This window comes from Chionomys nivalis, chromosome 2 (assembly GCF_950005125.1).
Source record: "Chionomys nivalis chromosome 2, mChiNiv1.1, whole genome shotgun sequence".
NCBI classification, from domain to species: Eukaryota; Metazoa; Chordata; class Mammalia; order Rodentia; family Cricetidae; genus Chionomys; species Chionomys nivalis.
The window spans coordinates 108,453,533-108,472,761 of NC_080087.1; the positions used below are offsets into that span (position 1 = coordinate 108,453,533).

Consider the following 19,229-nt stretch of genomic DNA (forward strand, 5'->3'; position numbering starts at 1 on the left):
TTATTTATTTTTAGACAGCATCTTAGCGTGGTATCCCAAGCTGGCCTGAACTCACTACATAATCCATGCTGGCTTTGGATTCATAGCAATTCTCCAGTATCTGCCTTCCCAGTGCTGAGATGACAGGCAGGAGCCGTGATGCCTAGCCTTCCTAAGAGTCTAAAGAAAGATCAGTGCTCACTTCAGCCACAGTCCAGGAGGTGTGCACTGCGTCAGCTCTTCGGTGCATCATACAACTGCCATGGTATTTATTATGAGTTAGTTTCATTGCCAATACTCACAGATTCAAAGGGTCTTTAAGATCGTATTTCTAGCATTAAAAGAGGAAGGTACAAAGTCTGACAACATGAAAACCTCCAGCAGAAGCCTATGGCATCTATTCTCAGGAACCTAGGCCCCCTGGTGCCCACTGACTCCATGATTCCACCCTAATGACAGCCTACTTAACTCCCTCAGTTCCTTGGCTGGCCCTCATTTTAATGGCAGCATTGGTGGTTTTGTGTCTGTCTGAGGCTGTTTTCATAGACTCACATTTTGCTTCGGGAAAATTGTTAAGGGTTCCTTGGATTCCTCCACTCTTTAGATCTCTCTGGGTTTAACACCTGAGGAGCATAGCATCTTCTCCGCTGTACTCAAAGCATTATAAGTGTGTGTGTATGTGTGTGTGTGTGTGTGTGCCTTTCCATCGGTCCCACACGGAACAGCTTGGTGCAAAGGTTCTCAAACATGGCGACTCGCTACAGCAGACTGCCATAGTCAACCTCGTTTCTAGCTCAGCAAGCTTGAGTTAGACACTACCAAGCAACTCACACCTCTAACGCTGTCACTTGTCCGAGGACCACACTGAGAACCTCAGTTATTATGTAAACTTACACGATGTGATTTCCCATGACTATATCCAACAAGTAACTCCACCAAAATCTCTGAAAAATTTAGCAGCTAGTTTCTGCAAGCCAGTATGAGCCAGCATGGGTTGGCTTCAGCACGGCACTGTGAAAGGGAACTGACTCAGTGTATAGTTGAGAACCTTGCCCAAGGACACACAGACAGCCACTCCAGCACTCAAACCCTTACCCACTGTGTCCTTCATCCTAACCACCTTCAGCTGAGTTAATAAAATTAAATGTATAATGCTATTATGTGTCTGAGTTTGTTTATTTACCACCTGACCTTATTAAAATAGGACAATGTACACAGAGGGATTTATTTATGAACCAATTAATTAATGCACTCGCAGCTCTACTTGCCCTCCATTAACGAAAGCCTTGTGATGTGTAATGGGGTTCATTATGGTGCAAAGACCAAACACAAGACAATGTTTGCTAAAGGGATGAATAACTCAAAAATTCATGAGCCATTACTACTTTCACTAATCTCATTAAAATTGATCATATGTTAATGTAAATCAGATCTTGGTCTTTGACGATACAGTGGTTTGTGTGAGAGCGCTTTCTGAAGCTGGCTGCTGGAGATGGCAGCTGAGTTATGCCAGCCTTCAAATCCATCCATACACATGTACAGTCAAATACAACCTCACTGCCCATAATGACTTCAACTAATTGAGAAGAGTTGAACACAAAGATGCACCCTTGTAAATCTCTGTCTGATGGTTTAACTGTTGCTTCTGAACTGAGCCTCCAAGGCTGATTGAACTTTAGATTCATGTAAGTGGTATCCCATAAATGGGGTCGCAAAACATGAAAATATAGAAATGTGACCTGCTGGAAAATTATAGGTTTTAACTACACATGCAACTTCTATATTGGAGGTACTTATTTGACGCAGGGAGTTCCTGGTGCCTCACTCTAAGACACCAGTGGATGTCCTCAGCAAAGCTATTCCACCTTTCCCTCCTACCTCCCACCCCTGACAAATCTGTTATCTGAATTTGGCTGGGTGTGGAGGGAGCAAAAGAAAGTTGCTGTCTTGATCTTTTTAGTCAAGCTAGATCAATAATCCCACGTCTCTAGTCCCCATACCTCCACTCATCCACTCCTGACAGCAGACCCATAGCTCTAAACCAGATGATCTTCTCTCGTCACCTGGCAACAGGATTATACATTTAGAATGGCTTACATTAGAGTCTTTGGTTAGATTATCTGTTTGCAAGAAAGCTAAGTCAACATCATCATCCCATCCTACAATCAAGGAAAGGGAGGCTGGCCACCACTGATTTGCTAGAACAAAACAATCATTAACAAGATTCTAGATTGATGACCTTGTTGGACACAGACCATCTACTGTTGAGACCAATGTCCATGCTAATCCAGGAATATTCCCAGAGGCTTTGTTACCTCCCATCGGCGGTCGTTGGTGAAGATCTCATCACTGGCAAGGTCCAATTGGTTCCACTCCAGTAGAAGCTTCAGTTGCCCGTTCCAATTGTCCTTATCTTGCTCATTAGTGCTGAAGGCTAAAAGTGGGCAGGGAGAAAACCATAGCCACACATAAGGAAGCCAGGCCACTAATATCCTCCAAATATCAGAGCCACTTGTCAAAACCGGTCTCTTGGAATCAGAGGAAACTGTAATCTCGCTCTATTGTCACCCATTCTTATCTCTATTGCACATGCCCAGAAGCCTATAGTGATCAACCCAGATCATAATATCTTTCTGTTACCTATGAATATAGTATAAGTAGAATATATTTATATTTCTATAGATTGAGGCTCCATAAGTATTATATTCTGAAGTTGTATCTGATTTATCCTATATATAAATCTACAAAATAATGAACCATATTGCAACAATGTATTTGTTATGATTTAAGTGTAAAATGTTCCCCCTAGGCTCCTGGACTTGAACACTTGGTCTCTAGCTACTGGCACTGTTCCAAGAAGCTATGGAACCTTTAAGAGTCATGGCTTAGTTTGAGGAATTGGTTCAAAGGGAGGAAGGTCTTAGAGGCCCAATTTCCAACTCAATCTCTTTCTTTTCCCTTCTCTCCCCATTTTTTCTTCTCACCTATCTATCTATCTATCTATCTATCTATCTATCTATCTATCTATCTATCTATCCTTTGTATCTATCATCTATCTACTATCTTCTATCTCTCATCTATCTATCTTCTATCTTTCTCTATCTATCTATCTATCTATCTATCTATCTATCTATCATCTATCTATCTATCTTCTCTGTATACTTTACATTTATTGGTTAGGTATTTCAGTCCAGAAGGCAAGGCTTTGCTATTTACTACAGGAAATTACACTTAGGTGGAATTCTTTTTCGAGACAGGGTCTCACTATGTAGCTCTGGCTTTCCTGGAAGACAGACTTATAGTCTTATGTAGACCAGGCTGGCCTCAAACTCACAGAAATCCACCTGCCTCTGCCTTCTGGAGGCTGGGATTCAAGACATGCACCATCATGCCCAGCTCACTTTGATGGAATTCTAAGACAGCGAAGACCAAAAAGAATTGTTTTTCCTGGTGGTCAGTCATTAGCTTCAGGAGATATGTGAGCCTCTGAGGTGTGTGTGTGTGTGTGTGTGTCTGTGTGTGTGTGGCACAGAGCATGTGTACATGTGAAGCATGTATGCACACACCCCTGGAGATACAAAGTCTTTACGACATATTTAAAAGGGTCTGAGACTCCCAAAGTCCTTTAAACCACTGCTAGAAACAGTGTTTGCAGATGACCTTGGTTACATTTGATCAGCCTTTTAACGACATAAAATTTCTTCTTCTGTGAAATTCACCTTAGAGAGCAGTCATGTTATCCTTCAAGGCTGTACTCCCAAGGAACTGACTCCACTCACCTTTGTACAGCGCATAGGAAATGGCGTTGCTCACCACCTCGTCTCCGGCCTCTTCCATCTTGATAACTGTGAGTAGGTGGGGACACTCAAGAATTTCTTTGAGCTGGTAATAGGTCAGGAAGAATATTGTCAACCCACTGGTCTTGAGCATGAGGAACATGAACCTTTTAAATGTATCTGTTCTTTCACAACTCCATACATTCATGTATATACAATATACTTTGATCCTTACCCCCTATACCCTCTCTTATTCCCTCCCCCGCTCTCTAAACCCTTCTTTCTTCCCAACAGACCTCCCTTCTACTACTCTGAAATCTCTCTGTGTGTGTATGTGTGTGTACATGTGCATATACGTGTGTATGTGTGAATGAAACAAAGCCTGACACACTAAAGATACCAATTGTCTGGTAAGTAAATGAATGCAGAACAGACAACAGAAGACTGTGGAAACCTAAGTGTGGTTGGTCATAAAGTCTGAAAGAGGAGGAAGGAATAGTTTAATGACAAACACGAAGTGGTAGGACTTGGTGATAGAGATAGCAATAGCTTACATTATCCTTTTTGAGAGACAAATATATCATCCTTTGTGATTTTTCTGTAGTGTTTAAATTTGAAACAGATTCTTTGAAAAGGCATCTAATTTCAAGGCTCCAGGTAATGACAAGGATGAACTTCTACCTGGAAGAACTTCTACGGGAGGGTCAGGCCTGCTTTGGTTAGCTTCAGTCATAGATGATAGTGATTTCCCTAGCAAAATTTAAAGCTAGACCTTCCTGATCTCATCTGGGCAAAAGCCAGGAGTCTCAGGGTCTTGCTACAGGAAGGTAGCAAGGAGTTGAGAAAGTTCTTGGGCCTGGCTATCAGGAGGTGAACTTTTAAGAGAGAAGAGTGATGATGAAGATATGGGTTCCAAAGATGTGCACCCAGTGGTCGGGGGTGGGGAGTGGATAAACCAGAGTTTCAACAAAACACCAACCATGAGGATTTTTGAGGGAGAGGAACAGATGAGAAAAGAAGGAAAGATTCTTCACCATGTGTGCAGGCTTTGCTCAAGCCAGAGGAAAGGAATCCAGGGACAAATGATCGGCAAGGAGGCAGATCTAGGGCCCAAGGTTATGGAGCACATGTGAAGTGGGCAACTCCATGGAGGTAAGACATCTTTGGTTTTGCAATGGAAAGAGAAGAAAGCAACCACAGATACAAAGCACAGCAGCAGACCTGGAGAGGGTTCCAAGGACTCTCTAACTGGGTTCCCTCCCACACACCTTTCTCCCTCCCTCCCTGAGCCTGCTGCAATCAGCGTGAGAGCTCCTGAATGTAAGCCAGATCTCATTTTCTCCTTGCTTCTGGGCTTTCGGTGGTATCTCATGACAGTTGATTGAGACCCAAACTTGAAAACGGTGCTCAGAGAGTTGCCTGTTCTGGACTCTTGTAAGCACTCAGCTTCTGCTCACAATTGTACCCCCTCTGCTTCACTCAGTTCTTCCTATGTGTCAGCTTCTCACCTCAGGACCCTTGTACATGCAGTTCCCACCATCATGATGCCCACCCTCACCCCCTCATTCACTCTCCATATTTCAGATACTGGTTCCCACATCACTTCATCTCAGAGCCTTCCACAAAACCCCACACCATAACACATCCATCTCTATCCATGCCATCTTTCTTCAGAACACCCTGTGCTGGTTTATAATGGCTGTCCACTTGACAGAATCTAGAACCACTTAGAAAATAAACTTCTAGGCAAGTCTATAAGGAACTGTTTAGTTTGGGTTAAGGGGAGAAAACCCAGCCTAAATGTGGGTGGTACCATTCCATGAGCTGGGGTCCAGGGCTGGACAAAAAGAAGAATGAGAGCTGAGTATCGGCATCTCCCTCCTTCCCTCCTTCCCTCCTTCCCTCCCTCCCTCCCTCCCTCTCTCTGATTTTAACTACAGAGGCTATGTGATCAGCTGTCTCATGCTCTTGCCACCACGCTTTCGCTGCTGTGATGGACTGTAGCCCCTACGACTGTGAGCTAAAATAGACCCTTCCTTTTTTTAAGTTATTCCTTGCCACGCACTGTTCACAGCAAAGAGAACAGCAACTAATGCACACCCATGCCAGTTGGAAAATGTAGTGATTTTTATAATAACTTCACACAAGGTATCTTTCAACTTATGTTCCCTATGTGAAGCCATAGACTATTTCTGACATACACACAATTCTTGGTGTGACCAAATCAAATCTAGCACATGACATACACACAATAAGAACTTACCTAATGAACAGAAGATTAAATAGCTTTGGATGTCTGAACAGATAGTATATAGCTAATATTCAAATACTATGGAAAAGTCAAGGTCTTGGTGGGCTTGGAGTGTGTGGAAACAGTGTGAGAAAGCTGTTGGGGAGAAGGGGAGCCCCCAGGAGGAGAGGGATTTCTTGGAGAGACAGAGAACGGATGCATTCAGCTTTGGTGATCAGCCATCTACGTGACTAGCGAGGTCACTCAAGACTACATTGGTAGGTTGCTTATATAGTTCACTGATTTACATATTTATTAATTAATAATCCTACTCTCAAGTTTGGTCTTTTGGGAAATCTGTACCAATTTCACAACTCCATATGAATACATAGCTAAAATGCCAGGGTAATTTTCATTTTTATGTATGTCTTCTGGGTGACATGATTAGAAATAAATATATTTAATTAGATGTGAATATAAATTAGATATGAATCACAGGAATGATAATATAATCAAAGGCAACCAAATTAGCCTGACATTTAGCTTAAGATGAATTGCCTGCGATGGTTTCCTTGAAGTAGAAATCCAAATCCCTCACAAAGAATAGAGGAACCATTAGGACCGTCCTGGTTTTTGGATGTGACATGAACCAGATGATATGTGTCAACTTGTAGAAGGGTTAAAAGGAAATCTACTGGGAAGGACCCAGGTCTGTGTTAGGTAGACAAACTAAAAGTTCTTTATTCCCCCCTCTTTGAGTATCCTTATACTGGCCACGGAATTACTTTTACCTACCTGAGGAAATAGAGAAGGCGATAAGCATGCAACAAATTAACTAAAACTATCCATGGCTGAAGTATTTCCACTTCAGAGAGTGAGCACTCTTGCCTATGGATTTTCATATGGAAAAAATATCAAGGGATGAGTGACCTGGCCACTCCCCACCACTTCACTATCTCCGGATAGACCGCTGGTTTGACCTTCCCTAGCTGGATCTTTGATGGTTCTCTTCACTGGTATCTGTTGTTTGCAGAGCATGACGCTCTAGTGCAAGGAGGCCAGTGTTTATCACATACTGACCGTGATGTGTGTGCTCAACCAGCGCACTCTGGGACTCGGCACAAGGAAGGATGCCAACGGTTGGATGTGTGACCTCAATCAGCACACTCTGGGACTCGGCACAAGGAAGGATGCCAACGGCTGAATGTCTCTCAGCGTCTTTGTTTGGCTTTGCCTTCACCTTCCATAAATTACAGTCTTCATTTCCATTCACCTGATTCTGTGCTAGACTTAGACGTGACTTTTAAAAAAAAATTCCTGCAAGAAATTTCCTACAAAACTACCAGTTTTACCTTTTGGTGGAAAAATCTAAAAACTGCAATGTCTCGGTAAGGAGATCACACAAGCCATTGCTAGTCAAGGCCTGGCCCAGTGCAGGTGCTGTCTCCCAGCCATAGAACTGAAATTCAACCATGGTTCTAGGCTGCAAATTCTCGACAATGGAGCTTAATCTAGAAAGGGCTTGTTGTCTGACCATTTTGGATCCCATCAGGCTTACAAAGCGAGCCACCCTCTCGGGTAAATTAAAGGAGACCGTTAAGGCCCCGCTCCGTGGGCATTAGTAAAGAGTGCCTGGCAACAGAACGTGAGACAGTCTTCCATCCCAGGAACCCCCAGCGCCTTCCCCAGACTCACCGATCTGATCCAGCTCTCGATCTCCTCTTCAGGCAGTCGGGACACAGTGCGTGGTAAAAACCGCACCAGCTTCTCTTTGACCATGGAAGAGGTCAGAACGTCCTCCACCTCCACCAGGCTGGCAATCACGTCGGCAATCTGCCCCGAGCCTTCCACCACCACGCAGGGGATCTTACTTTTGATAGAGGTGTTGATGGCCTATGAGGGGAGAGAGAGTTGGACACGTGGAAGGGGCAGCAATGAGCAACACAATCCAGCTCAGGACCGAGGAGGCTCTAAGTCACAAGATGCTCTGACGCCTCTTACTGCTTTTCTCTCTAGAGCTTTGATTTCAAACCGACATTGAACCAACTGCAGCGGCTTTATGAATGGGAGAAGTGAGCCAGTTGTTTGACATCCGAGAAAATGAAAGGTTCCCTAAAAAGCATACACTGTTTTACCTTCCTCCCAGTGGCTACACTTTACACTAGTGGCCCGGCTGCTCAGGCCATAGCCTGGAGGGGAATTCTAGTCTATTCTAATAAAATTAGAAAGTCAAAGCCTAGAGTAGAGAGTAGTAGCAACAAACTAACTTTCTTTCTTAGCTGGTGTCCCCAGAAACCTGTCTCCTTCCACACCACCCCAACTTAAATATTTAAAAAAAAATACTATACTCCTCTCTACTACTTCCTGTCAACCAGTTGCTAACCCCACCTCTCTGAGCCCTGGTTAATTTTATTTAATTAATGCAAATGCAAGCATCTTTACATAGTTAAACAAATGCAGCATAAACCAGTGTAACACCTCTTTGCTTAGTTAAACAAATGTTCCACAATGAGGACCCCTGAGATAATTCACGCTTTCCATACAGGGGTACTTTGAAAATCACCTTACGTACAGAAAATTGCTCACTCCCTAAACTGGTGTGACACGTAAGTGGCAATTGTGAAGGTTTGATCCCACACAGTTGTATTGATAACTTATCTAAAGGAAGCTATCAGCGCCCTGGGAATACTTTAAAAGCGTCCAGCAGTTAGTGTGTCGGCTCCGTCGTTCCCCACTTCACTTACTGCAAGAAAGCAGAATAGATATACTTTCTGAACAAACACCTCTTGCCCCGATGTGTTCTTTGCAAAAACTTCAGGAGGTGGAAGAGGGGGCTCGGAATCTTTATCACCTGACTTCAAGATCAAAGGATTAAGCTACACATGGGCGCAGAAGAACCTGAAAGTCCCCTTCTTTAGGGGCTGAAGGCTGTCCATGAAGAAGACACAGCCCATCGCGCCAAGAGCGTGGGGCTATGAGGTGTGTGAGGGAGCAGCCTGCCAGTCCATCCACATCCTCAAAGTCTGAACTCAAGAGGAACAGAAACGCAAGTGCTGGGTGGCAGCTAAAAGATGGGCCAAGGAGCCCAAGAAACATTAGTTCATTGTTAGCATCCTGATCTCCGGCCCCTGCTTCCGAGGAATGGGAACAAGCAGCGCAGATCTTCACAGCTGATACTGGAGAGACCCCCACCATTAAGTTGCAGCGTGGAAAGAAACATCTTCCCTTCACTCTAGGACAAATCTTTCCAAATCGTAAGTTTCAGAGAAAGAATAGGCATGCATCCAGCTCCCAATCCATCGCTCTCATTTACCGTCTCTCTCTAAATCTTTAACCTGCTACCACTCTGTCTCCTCTTTATGTTTTCTCATTTATCAGTGCTTAGAGAATTTCAGACAGCGCAGTTTGATTATGGTCACTCCCTTCTTCCAGCTCCTCCCTGGTCATTCCCTGTTTCTCTATCCAACCAAAAGTGGGCAACAAAGGCCTTACAAGTCACCACAGGCTAATAAATTAAAAGTCCAGGGACGGGAATGGGTTACCTTTTTAGGGAGTTGTTTGCCAGTGAGGTTCCACAGACCCCCAAACACTACAGGGCATTGTACTTGACAGTAAGCCTATTGCTAAAGACACCACCCACACGAGCTATGGAACACAGAGAAACCAAGCTAATGCTGACCTGGAAGCCTCATCTCTACTGACCAGCAATCATACTGCAGGGAAGAGCTGCACACACAACCAGAGTAGGAAAGTAATCATCTCTCTTACCCAGCTATGAATCCTGGGGGCCACAATAGCAACTGGCCTGGCAAGGCATGCCCACTGGTACAATAGAAGCATGAATGTCATGGAGTTAGCAATCCCTTTCTGATTGGAGGTAAGACCTACTCCACCGGATGAAACCACATCCTGTCACTGGGGACGGGAATCTATGAGGAGACACCCAGGCCCTCGCGGAGAACCTGTGACTGTCACTCTGCTAACTGGGCATAGGGTTACACTGACTGCTATGACTCACTGCTACTCCCTGAGGTTTGCGCATCAGTCAAGCCTTATCGGAGAAGCGTGTATTCGCAGGAGATGGTGATTAACACGGAGACCAGTCCATCCACAGTTGGGCAAAGAATGAGAGACTGCAGACGGCTCAGCCCTAAGTGGAATGTCTATTTCACACCCTCTCTCCCTACCTCCTCTTTATACAGCTGCTTTTTCCACACTTATCCAGTGATCATTCACAGATCAATTTTACTTGTTCCCTGAAATTCCTTTAAAAACATTTTTCTTTCAAAGTCTCCTGAATGGCTTCTTTTTTCTTCAACAGTGGTCTCTAAAGCAGCTCTCAAAACATCTCATAACTATCTGTTGAATGAATAAACTAAAAGCCACACCATAAAAAAAAAGACTAGATGATAAATGTTCCTCTACAATTCTAGGAAATTTTTGCTAGCAAGGACTAGAAATTCCAGTGTGTTCTGATCACTAGGCCAGAGACGGTTACTGTGCATAGGTCTGCTTATTCTAACCTCAGTTTTAAATTAAAACCAGGAAATGGTGTGGAAATAATTAAGAGAGGAGTTGAACATTATTTTCTTGTAAGATCTTATTCCTATAACAACAACAACAACAACAACAAAGATCGCTGGAAAGCACTGTATCCAAACACTAACTGCATTGTAGTCACTGATGCTCATTTCTAAGGAGCCAGAGGCCTGAATTCAGGCAGGTGCAACAGTAACAACAGGGTCCGTGATGTGGGTGGGGAAATGGAGTCTTTGCTAAGATGCTCAGTGTCACAGGGCACAGTCATCCAGGAGCTCCGTGTTGGCAGCATGGCTTAGGTGTGAGATTCCTGCATGTGGAGTCCAGGATCCCCAGAAGTTACTTCTGCCATTCTGAATGCAACTCTCTACTCTCTCAGCTGAAGGGCAGCCTGCGTCTAGTAAAGGAACAACACGGGATGAGAAAACACTTCTTACTTCAGGAAAGCACTTAGGATACACAGAGGGCAAAGTCAAGAGAGCTCATGAACATGGCTTTCAAGAATTTAGAACATCATAAAGAACCAAATGTGTGAATCTGCGGGAGAGAAGAAGGAGCTACAATTAAAACTTAAGTACAGAAAAGCTATCCAGGGACATTATAGCAAAAAAATATATTCAGCTAGGGAAAGGAAGGGACATCCAAGCACAAGACGTCTTTTAAACCCTAAATGCATGTTGCCAGGAAAAATCTTATCATGGCAAATTACAACTGGAATGCAAGTTCACAAAGAAGCAATAAAGTTGAAGGGAAAGATGCCGACTCACAAAGGCAATCCCTTTAGAGGTATCAGACGGCTTGGCAGAAACCCCAAGTCAGGAAAGTCAGAAATGGCATACTTCAAGCCCTGAAAGAAAAAAAAAAACTCCCAACAAGATTAGCATACCTGGAAAATTTATCTTTTAAAGCTGACAAAGAAGGATAAAGAGATGTTTATCTCTCACCTGGTACCAAAATCAACACGAAATGATTGAAGACCTTAATACACGACCTGAAACTTTGAACTGAAGCAAAAGAACATGGGTAGAACATTTCAAAATATTTATGTAGGTAAGGACCTGCTGGAAAGGATTCCAGTGGGTCAGGCAACGGCAATAAGAATTGAGAAATGGGATTGCATAAAATCTCCTTCATAGCAAAGTTAACAATTAACAGAGAGGAGACACAGCTCACAGAATGGAAGAGAAGTCTTTGCTATCTTTATAACTGGCCTGATATTAATATCTAGAACCTATAAACTCAAAAAGTTAAGCACCCAAACTCCAAGTGGACAGTCAGCAAATGGGCAACTAAATTCAAGAGATGGCCCTCAAAAGAAGAGATACAAATGGCCAACAAAGAAAATGAAAATATATTTATCATCCTTAGCCATCAGGAAAACACAAACCAGAGCTACCTTGAGAGTCCATCTCACTGCTGTCAGACAGACTAGCATCAAGAAATGAAGCAACAGAACACTAATGAAGGGGCCAAGGAAAAGCAATTCTTACAGCTTCTGATTGAAATTTTAATTAGTGACTATAGGAATTAATATAGAGGTACCTCAAAATACAAATAAAACTAGAACAACCATACGAGCCAGTATACCACTTACGAGCACACACCCAAAGGAATCTAAGTCAGCAGACGCTAGAGACACCGGCACTCCCATGTCCTCTAGGGTACAGTTCACAATGGCTAAGATATATAACCAGACTACTACCCAAGAGATAAATGGATGAAGTATTGGATGTATACACAGTGGGGTTTTAGTTGATCATAAAGGATGAAGTCTTGTCATTTGTAGAGAAATGGATGGAACTGTAGATAATAATGTTGAATAAGAAAAGACAAACATCTAATTTCCTCTTGCATGCAGAATCTAGACTTCACACACACACACACACACACATCACGAAGGGAGAAAGGACTGCGTGGGGGAAGGAAAGAGACTAAAGAAGTGGGGACAGAGGGCAGTATACTGAACATGAGGAAAATATAAGGAAAACCATGTATGAACAGGTCACGGTGAGGCTCATTTTATACACCAACTGGAAATTTAGTTTGAAAAGATTATACAAACGCAAAAGACTGGGGCAGTAGTGGGGGAGGGAGCTTCTATTAGATAAGCCTGTAGGCCAGCCTTTCAGAAAACCAAGCCAAAACTCACTTTCAAAGTCTCTCTTCCACCTCCTTGAGCAAAACACACGATGGGGATCTTACCACCGTAGTTGGAATCTGTAAAACAAGAACAAAGTCTGTTTCAGACTCCACCTTGAGGGCTGGGTGTGGTAGGAAGTGGGATGCGGCAGGAAGTGGGGTGCGGCAGGAAGTAGCGTGCGACAGGAAGTGGGGTGCGGCAGGAGGCGGGAGGAATGTAAATGAAGACCGCCTGTTGGTTTCCTGGCCACTCAGACTCAGACCCGAATAATCACATGGAAACTATATTAATTATAACACTGTTTGGCCGAAGGCTCAGGTGCATTTCTAGCTAAGTTCTTACATTTTAAATTAACCCATTTCTATTCATCTATGTATCACCACAGGATTTTGGCCTACCGGTAAGGTTCTGGCATCTTTCTCCTTTGGCAGCTACATGGCGTTTCCTTGACTCTGCCTACTCTCTTTCTCTATCTCTGTTCGAGTTTCCTGCCTGGCTTTACTCTGCTAAGACATTGGCCAAAACAGCTTTATTCATTGATCAATAAAGCAACACATATACAGAAGGATGTCCCACGTCAGAGGACCATCTGCTCTGAGAGCTCATGGCCTAGGCGGTAACTGCTTGGATTTGACCTTGGCCCTGAACTGATCGATCACAATGAAGGAATTGCTGTGCGGCAGACCATCAACAGTGTGGCATGGGTAATACTGTCATTTGTCATTGCTTTATAAAATGCTGAAGTCGTCACTTCATTCACATTTGTGGATTTGATGAGACTGGGTTGAAGTTTGCTCTTATTCTCCCCCTCATTTGTATAATCCCATGCTTTCCTAAGTAGGTAACAAATTTGCATAATGAGGCATTCTCTCAATGGAGTTTAGTGCGTCTATAAATAACTTCCTAAGCTGTATCTTCATTGAAGCCAAAACAATTGAGACTGTGTCCTGTGAGGCAGTCTGTCACTAAACCACAGGACAACCTTGCTCCCAAGCATGATGCCTCTCAGTACCCTGTCCACAGCAAAAGAAGACACACACAGCTCATCAGATAAAGTCTTGCACTCAGTTTCTGCAAACCGGTGTTTTAGGTGATTCTATTCTGGTAACCCAAAAAAGGAGCCAAAGTTAAAACATTAAATAGCCTTCCAGTTGTGACAGTCTTAACTTCTCCACCCTACTCTGTTGAGTCTCAAACCCAGGGTCAAATGGCTGAGTTGCCTATTTAATATATCAGTGCTGACACTGGCTGGCAGGTTCTCCCAGCATCCCTCAGGCCCTACCTGTTACAGGGTATGACTGGCATACCCAGCCCTCTACCCTGAACTCTCCAGCCCAGAAGCTGGGCTACCCTTCTCCCAGAGGCTCTTACCTATATAATGCAGCCATTGTGGTTACCTGCCCCCTTTTGTACCTCTGCCCTCATGGCTGCTACACTTCCTTCCTCTCTTTCCCCCTCTCCTTCTCTCCACATGGCCCAGCTCAGTCTGGTCATTCATCTACTGTGGAGGACGAAAAATGCAGGCCTGTTTCCACCTTGTCTGATGGTCAGGGAGTTTGGAGATTTGACAGGCATAGTTGCATGTCCTAACTCAGGAGGTGATTGCTTGGTTCTTTTGAGATTAAGATCCATTCTAGTAAGTCCATGCCTTCCTGACAGGTGGTCAGGATATGCAAATGTACTTCTCCTTTTTTAATAAACATGAATGAATTTCAGGATTTCAGTCACTGGGATGCCCTCCCAATACTTTCTATGGTTTCTGTTCTGTTATCTTTTATGCATCTTCATATTCTTTACTTTCATTTCTCCAATTCCCACACCCCTACCCTGGTAAGAAGTATTTTTGTCGAGGCCGGTCCTCAACAACCTACCTAATTGCATTGCTTCTTAAATATGCATTTTCCATTAGGGGCTTCACTTTTTACAAATACCTATAGAAAAAAGAAGCCAGCAGGCTTCCTAAATGAATAAGCAAGAGTATAAGAAGGCATCTGTCACTGCCTTCAGCGTGCTGAAGGACATGTCAGTGGCCCCTGTAGAGACACTCCTGGGATACTTGAAGAAAGGGGAAAAATACAAGCTCCTCTTTAGCAGTGAAGACAGGGAATCAAGAGGGCTAGCCATTGCAGCACCAGCTGCCTCCACAACAGCCATGCATGCATAGCTGGCCTCCAACTGTCACCGTGCACGCCGGCCTCCCGGTTCCTAATGGCTGACCTTGACTGGTCCGCTCAGAGATGTACTTCTCAAGCTGATTCCGCAGCTTGGCTTCCACTGTGGGGTGTCCATGACATCCGTTGTCCACAAGCAGCAGGTGGGTGTGATTGTTGTCGAGGATGTAGAGAGGATCTCTCTTGAAGTCATCCATGATGTACTGAGCTGAGAAATATCCCTGGAAAGCACAAGGACACTTGTCTTCAGGATGCAGGGTGACATCACAAGGACCCTATCGAAGCAAGAGGACTTGTGTTTGCTGTGTGTGACCTCTTGTGACTGTACTGACAAAGAGCACCAAAATGGAAGTAGAAAAGGTATGGTCACAAACAGCCCACTGTAAACCAAGAATGAGCGAGAACTGCACTGTCTTGTTCATATATATTTAATACTCTCATGACTCAAAAATAAAACACGGATCAAAAATTTTAAAAAAAGATGATGAAAACTAAGAAAACTCTCTGAAACAGATCTAAAATGAGGCATGGCATGTTTCAAACAGAGTCCTTGTTTCAGGTTTGCTGAGCCTCCGTCCTGTTCCACCCACAGCAGTGAGTGCTACAATGATCCTGATGAGCCTGTGTCAGAAGATGTGGCCAATGAAATGGTTATGAACATTTTGTTTTATACAGAAGACCAAACACTGTCACCCAGGAAAATACTAGAGAAACCAGGAAGCCAAGCGCAATATCATAAGAGTTTGCTGCAAAATCATGTTGTCATGGAAGACTGTCATCAGAAGTAAAAAAGGGATAAAAACCAGCAGTATAATTTAAGCCTCTAAAACACTATGTTTTCTACAGAAATGAAGACTGTAGCATATAAATGAAAATGTAAATTATACTTAATTCTAAGAGCCGTGGGTTGTCATCAAGATTTTATGTGCATTTAGCTATTATCTGTGCACTTCATAATTTCACACTGATAAGCATTTCCATACTGTCAAAACATCCTCAGAAGGCATATTTTTCTACCTCCATGGTTATTCTTCATTTGTGCATAGTGATCTGTCTGGGCTTCCCTCTTTAGTGATAATATTACTAGATTACAATATCTAGTAATAAATACCGAGTCCCAAGTATTGCTGGATATTTAGATTTTTGTCAATTCTTGGGTATTACAGAATGTTTTAATGAAATCTTTGTTCTAATATTAAATTCTCTAGGGATGAACTTATTAATGTAATTGTTGGCACTTTTCAAAAATTTCATACTCGTGACAAAGCTCTGTGGAGAACACAGATTTGATTTCTAGGTTCCTGTACCCCTTTATTAGACTCCAGAATGACTACAGAGACAAGAAAGTGAACGATGTTTTTTAAAACTAAGCCCTTAACATTTACTATCTAAATGCCTAGTGAGCCTCAGATGGAATAAGATTGTATTATATAGATTTCTGAACATCTAGCCCAAATCTCCTGAGTAGGACTTGGGTAGTTTCTCACTGTTTCCAAAACATCACATCTGACACATATATCAGTAGATATCATATATCTGTAGTGCATTCTGGACATAATTTGAGGGAGGTCTGCTACCTTCTAAATCAGTTGTCTAGAAACATTTGGTGGTGTGGGTCTCAGCCTTCTCCACACTGGGCTAAGGTCGGTGAACAATAATAAATCTGAATTCCTAAGAATCTGGCAGAGGAGTGCAGGAGTATACCCACAGGTGAACTCTTTTGAGATGGATTTGGATTATAAATCATAAAAACATGCACTCAGGTCTAACAGGAGCTTTCTAGGGACATATTTTAATGACAAAATGCCTCCACTATTAGTTCCTGCTTTGGAATTCCTTAAGAATACCCCTCCCCCTTGTCCAATGGCCAAGGTCTATAGGTTGTTCTCATAAGACAGGCTTTCCCACCATCTGGCTCCACTACAGAGCCCCAGCATTCGGGTCATAGCCATTGCCCTGGTCTTTCCCCCACAGAACCTTACAGGCCTCCCTGCCCCGCACATACCTCATCATCGCAATTCCGGATAAGGGTGTCCCTGTTGGAGACCATGCCCCATGCCGCAATGCCAATGGCCACGATGTTCTCTTCTGAATTCCTGCTGATGGTGTTATCTCTTACCACTTCACCTATGTACTTCATAAGACCATAGTGAGTGCCTCCCGTGAGAATCCAAGCACCTGTGGATGAGGGAGGGGGAATGGAACTTCACCTGCCCATGAGCTCCCGGATGCTACATTGAGAGCCGGACTGTGGGATGGGACCATATGGCGAACAAGAAGAGAATCCCAGGTCATCGGGGGTTCCTGAGGGGCATGTACTAGACAGCACGGGTTCGGTGCCCTATTCTAGATATGCATTCTCAACCTCCACAAAAGGTGCACTCATGAGTCTCCAGGGGATTGCTTTCATGAACAGTGAGTGCCTGGCCTGAACCCATAAGTGAGCTGGGCAGTGCAACCATAGAGGGCAGTGTGCTCTCTCTCCAGACCTCATGCTGGTCAGAACAGGGTGGACCTTCCTAGTCCCAGTAATTCTGCTTTGCTTTACATAACTATGTCTATTTTTATTCAAGGTTTATATCTGATAATCCTCGCAATATCGAGCACTTTTCTGGATTTTAATGGAAAATAAAAGAAACAAAAGACCTGCAGGTTTGGGCTATAGCTCAGAGATGGCGTGTTTTACTACCATGGGTTCAGATCCCAGCATCAGACAACAGAAAAATTATTTAGTATAATGGAAATGACTATTGTGTAACTTGTAGCCTAGGCAGTCCTCACTCTAAAGGCAGATCCTACCTTAAAGATACTCTCCATCTTTTGGGAAATTCCCACCTTGAACACAGCCTCCATCCATCCTTAGGGCAGCCCCCACCTTGAACACAGCCTCCATCCATCCTTAGGGCAGCCTCTATCTTGAAGACAGCCTTCATCCTTTAGGGCTGCCCCCACATTGAACACTGTCTTCATGCTTAGGATAGCCCTATCTTGAACACTGTCTCCATTCTTAGGGCAGTCCCCACCTTGGAGACATTCTCCATCATTAAGGAAGTTTCCACTTTGAGGACACTATCCTTAGGAGCAATCTCCACCCTGAAAGAAGTCGCTATTTTTTCTCTTTATCAGCTCTAGCAATAGAAGTCTTCAGAGTCCTGAGGCAGCCCTCTTCTCTAGTTGTTAGAAAGTCCATTCATTTGCTGTCTGTCTCCATTGTCTAATTTCCCTGCCATATTTGACAAGGAAGAACTAGGTTATCGGTCACCTCCCACATCAAAGACCTTCCATAGGTGCATTGTGGCCGTTAGAAGGTTCATACCCAATTCCTAAACCAGTTCTCAGTGTTTCTTCTTAAAATAAGGTAACTGGACATGACCAACACCAAGGACTCGGGGAGTATTGTCTTCTTTGCCCTAGCTAAACTAACAGAGTCAACTTTGTAAGTTAGTTAGAAATGAGCTGTCTTCTAGGCCAAAGCCACTTATTCTGTTCACATTGTGTGTGTGTGATATGTGTGTATGTATCTGTGTAATATATGTATATGTGTGTGTATCTCTCTGTGTGTGATGTGTGTATCTGTTTGTGTAATATGTGTATATGTGTGTGTATCTGTGTGTATGTGTGTATCTGTCTGTGTGTGTAATATGTGTGTGTATCTGTTTGTGTAATATATATATGTTTATGTTTGTGCAATATGTGTATCTGTGTGTGTATCTGTGTAATATGTGTATATGTGTGTATCTCTCTGTGTGTGATATGTGTGTGTATCTGTTTGTGTAATATGTGTATATATGTGTGTGTCTGTGTGTATCTGTCTGTGTGTGTAACATGTGTGTATCTGTTTGTGTAATATATATGTGTATGTTTGTGTAATATGTGTATCTGTGTGTGTGTACATGTGTACATGTGCTTGAACATCCCTGCTACAGCACAGTTGCAGGTCAGAAAACAACTTTCAGTCAGTTCTCTCCTATCTGTGGGTTCCAGTATCAGACTCAGACTGTCAGTCTTGTCATAAGCTCCTTTACCTGCTCAGCCATCGTGCTGGGCCCAATGCCAGGGACTTTCGTGTGTTTTCTTCTACTCTATTCCCAGGGCCTACAATCGCCCTGGACAGACACTGGAAAATTCCTATCTAAGATAAAGTGTGTTTCCTCAGTTCTGTCAGTCAAGGCTTCTTTGCAAAAGAAGTTTCAAAAACGTCCAGGTAAACCGAACTCACTTATGAGAAAACCATCAACCAAACCTAAGATGAGACTCAATCTACAAAGCTATAGGTGTGCTCTCATGGAAGTGTGGCAATGGATGGAGGCTGAGAACCAGTGCTGATGGAGAAAAACAGAAGGATATGCAAAGTTAAAGGAATTTGGAACCCAAATGGAGAAAAAAAATATGTC

The 19,229-nt window shown here is 43.3% G+C and overlaps 1 protein-coding gene across 1 annotated transcript in view; it reads right to left on the reverse strand.

The window, feature by feature from the left end:
* Positions 1-19,229, reverse strand: part of Trpm8 (transient receptor potential cation channel subfamily M member 8) — a 74,490-nt gene that overhangs the window by 44,510 nt on the left and 10,751 nt on the right. Inside the window, exons 5-10 of the mRNA XM_057761792.1 lie at positions 16,841-17,013; positions 14,882-15,056; positions 12,674-12,741; positions 7,681-7,878; positions 3,759-3,861; positions 2,295-2,413 (exon numbers count right to left, since the gene is read on the reverse strand). Coding sequence (XP_057617775.1) covers positions 2,295-2,413; positions 3,759-3,861; positions 7,681-7,878; positions 12,674-12,741; positions 14,882-15,056; positions 16,841-17,013 — 836 coding nt within the window. The remainder of the gene's footprint in view (positions 1-2,294; positions 2,414-3,758; positions 3,862-7,680; positions 7,879-12,673; positions 12,742-14,881; positions 15,057-16,840; positions 17,014-19,229) is intronic.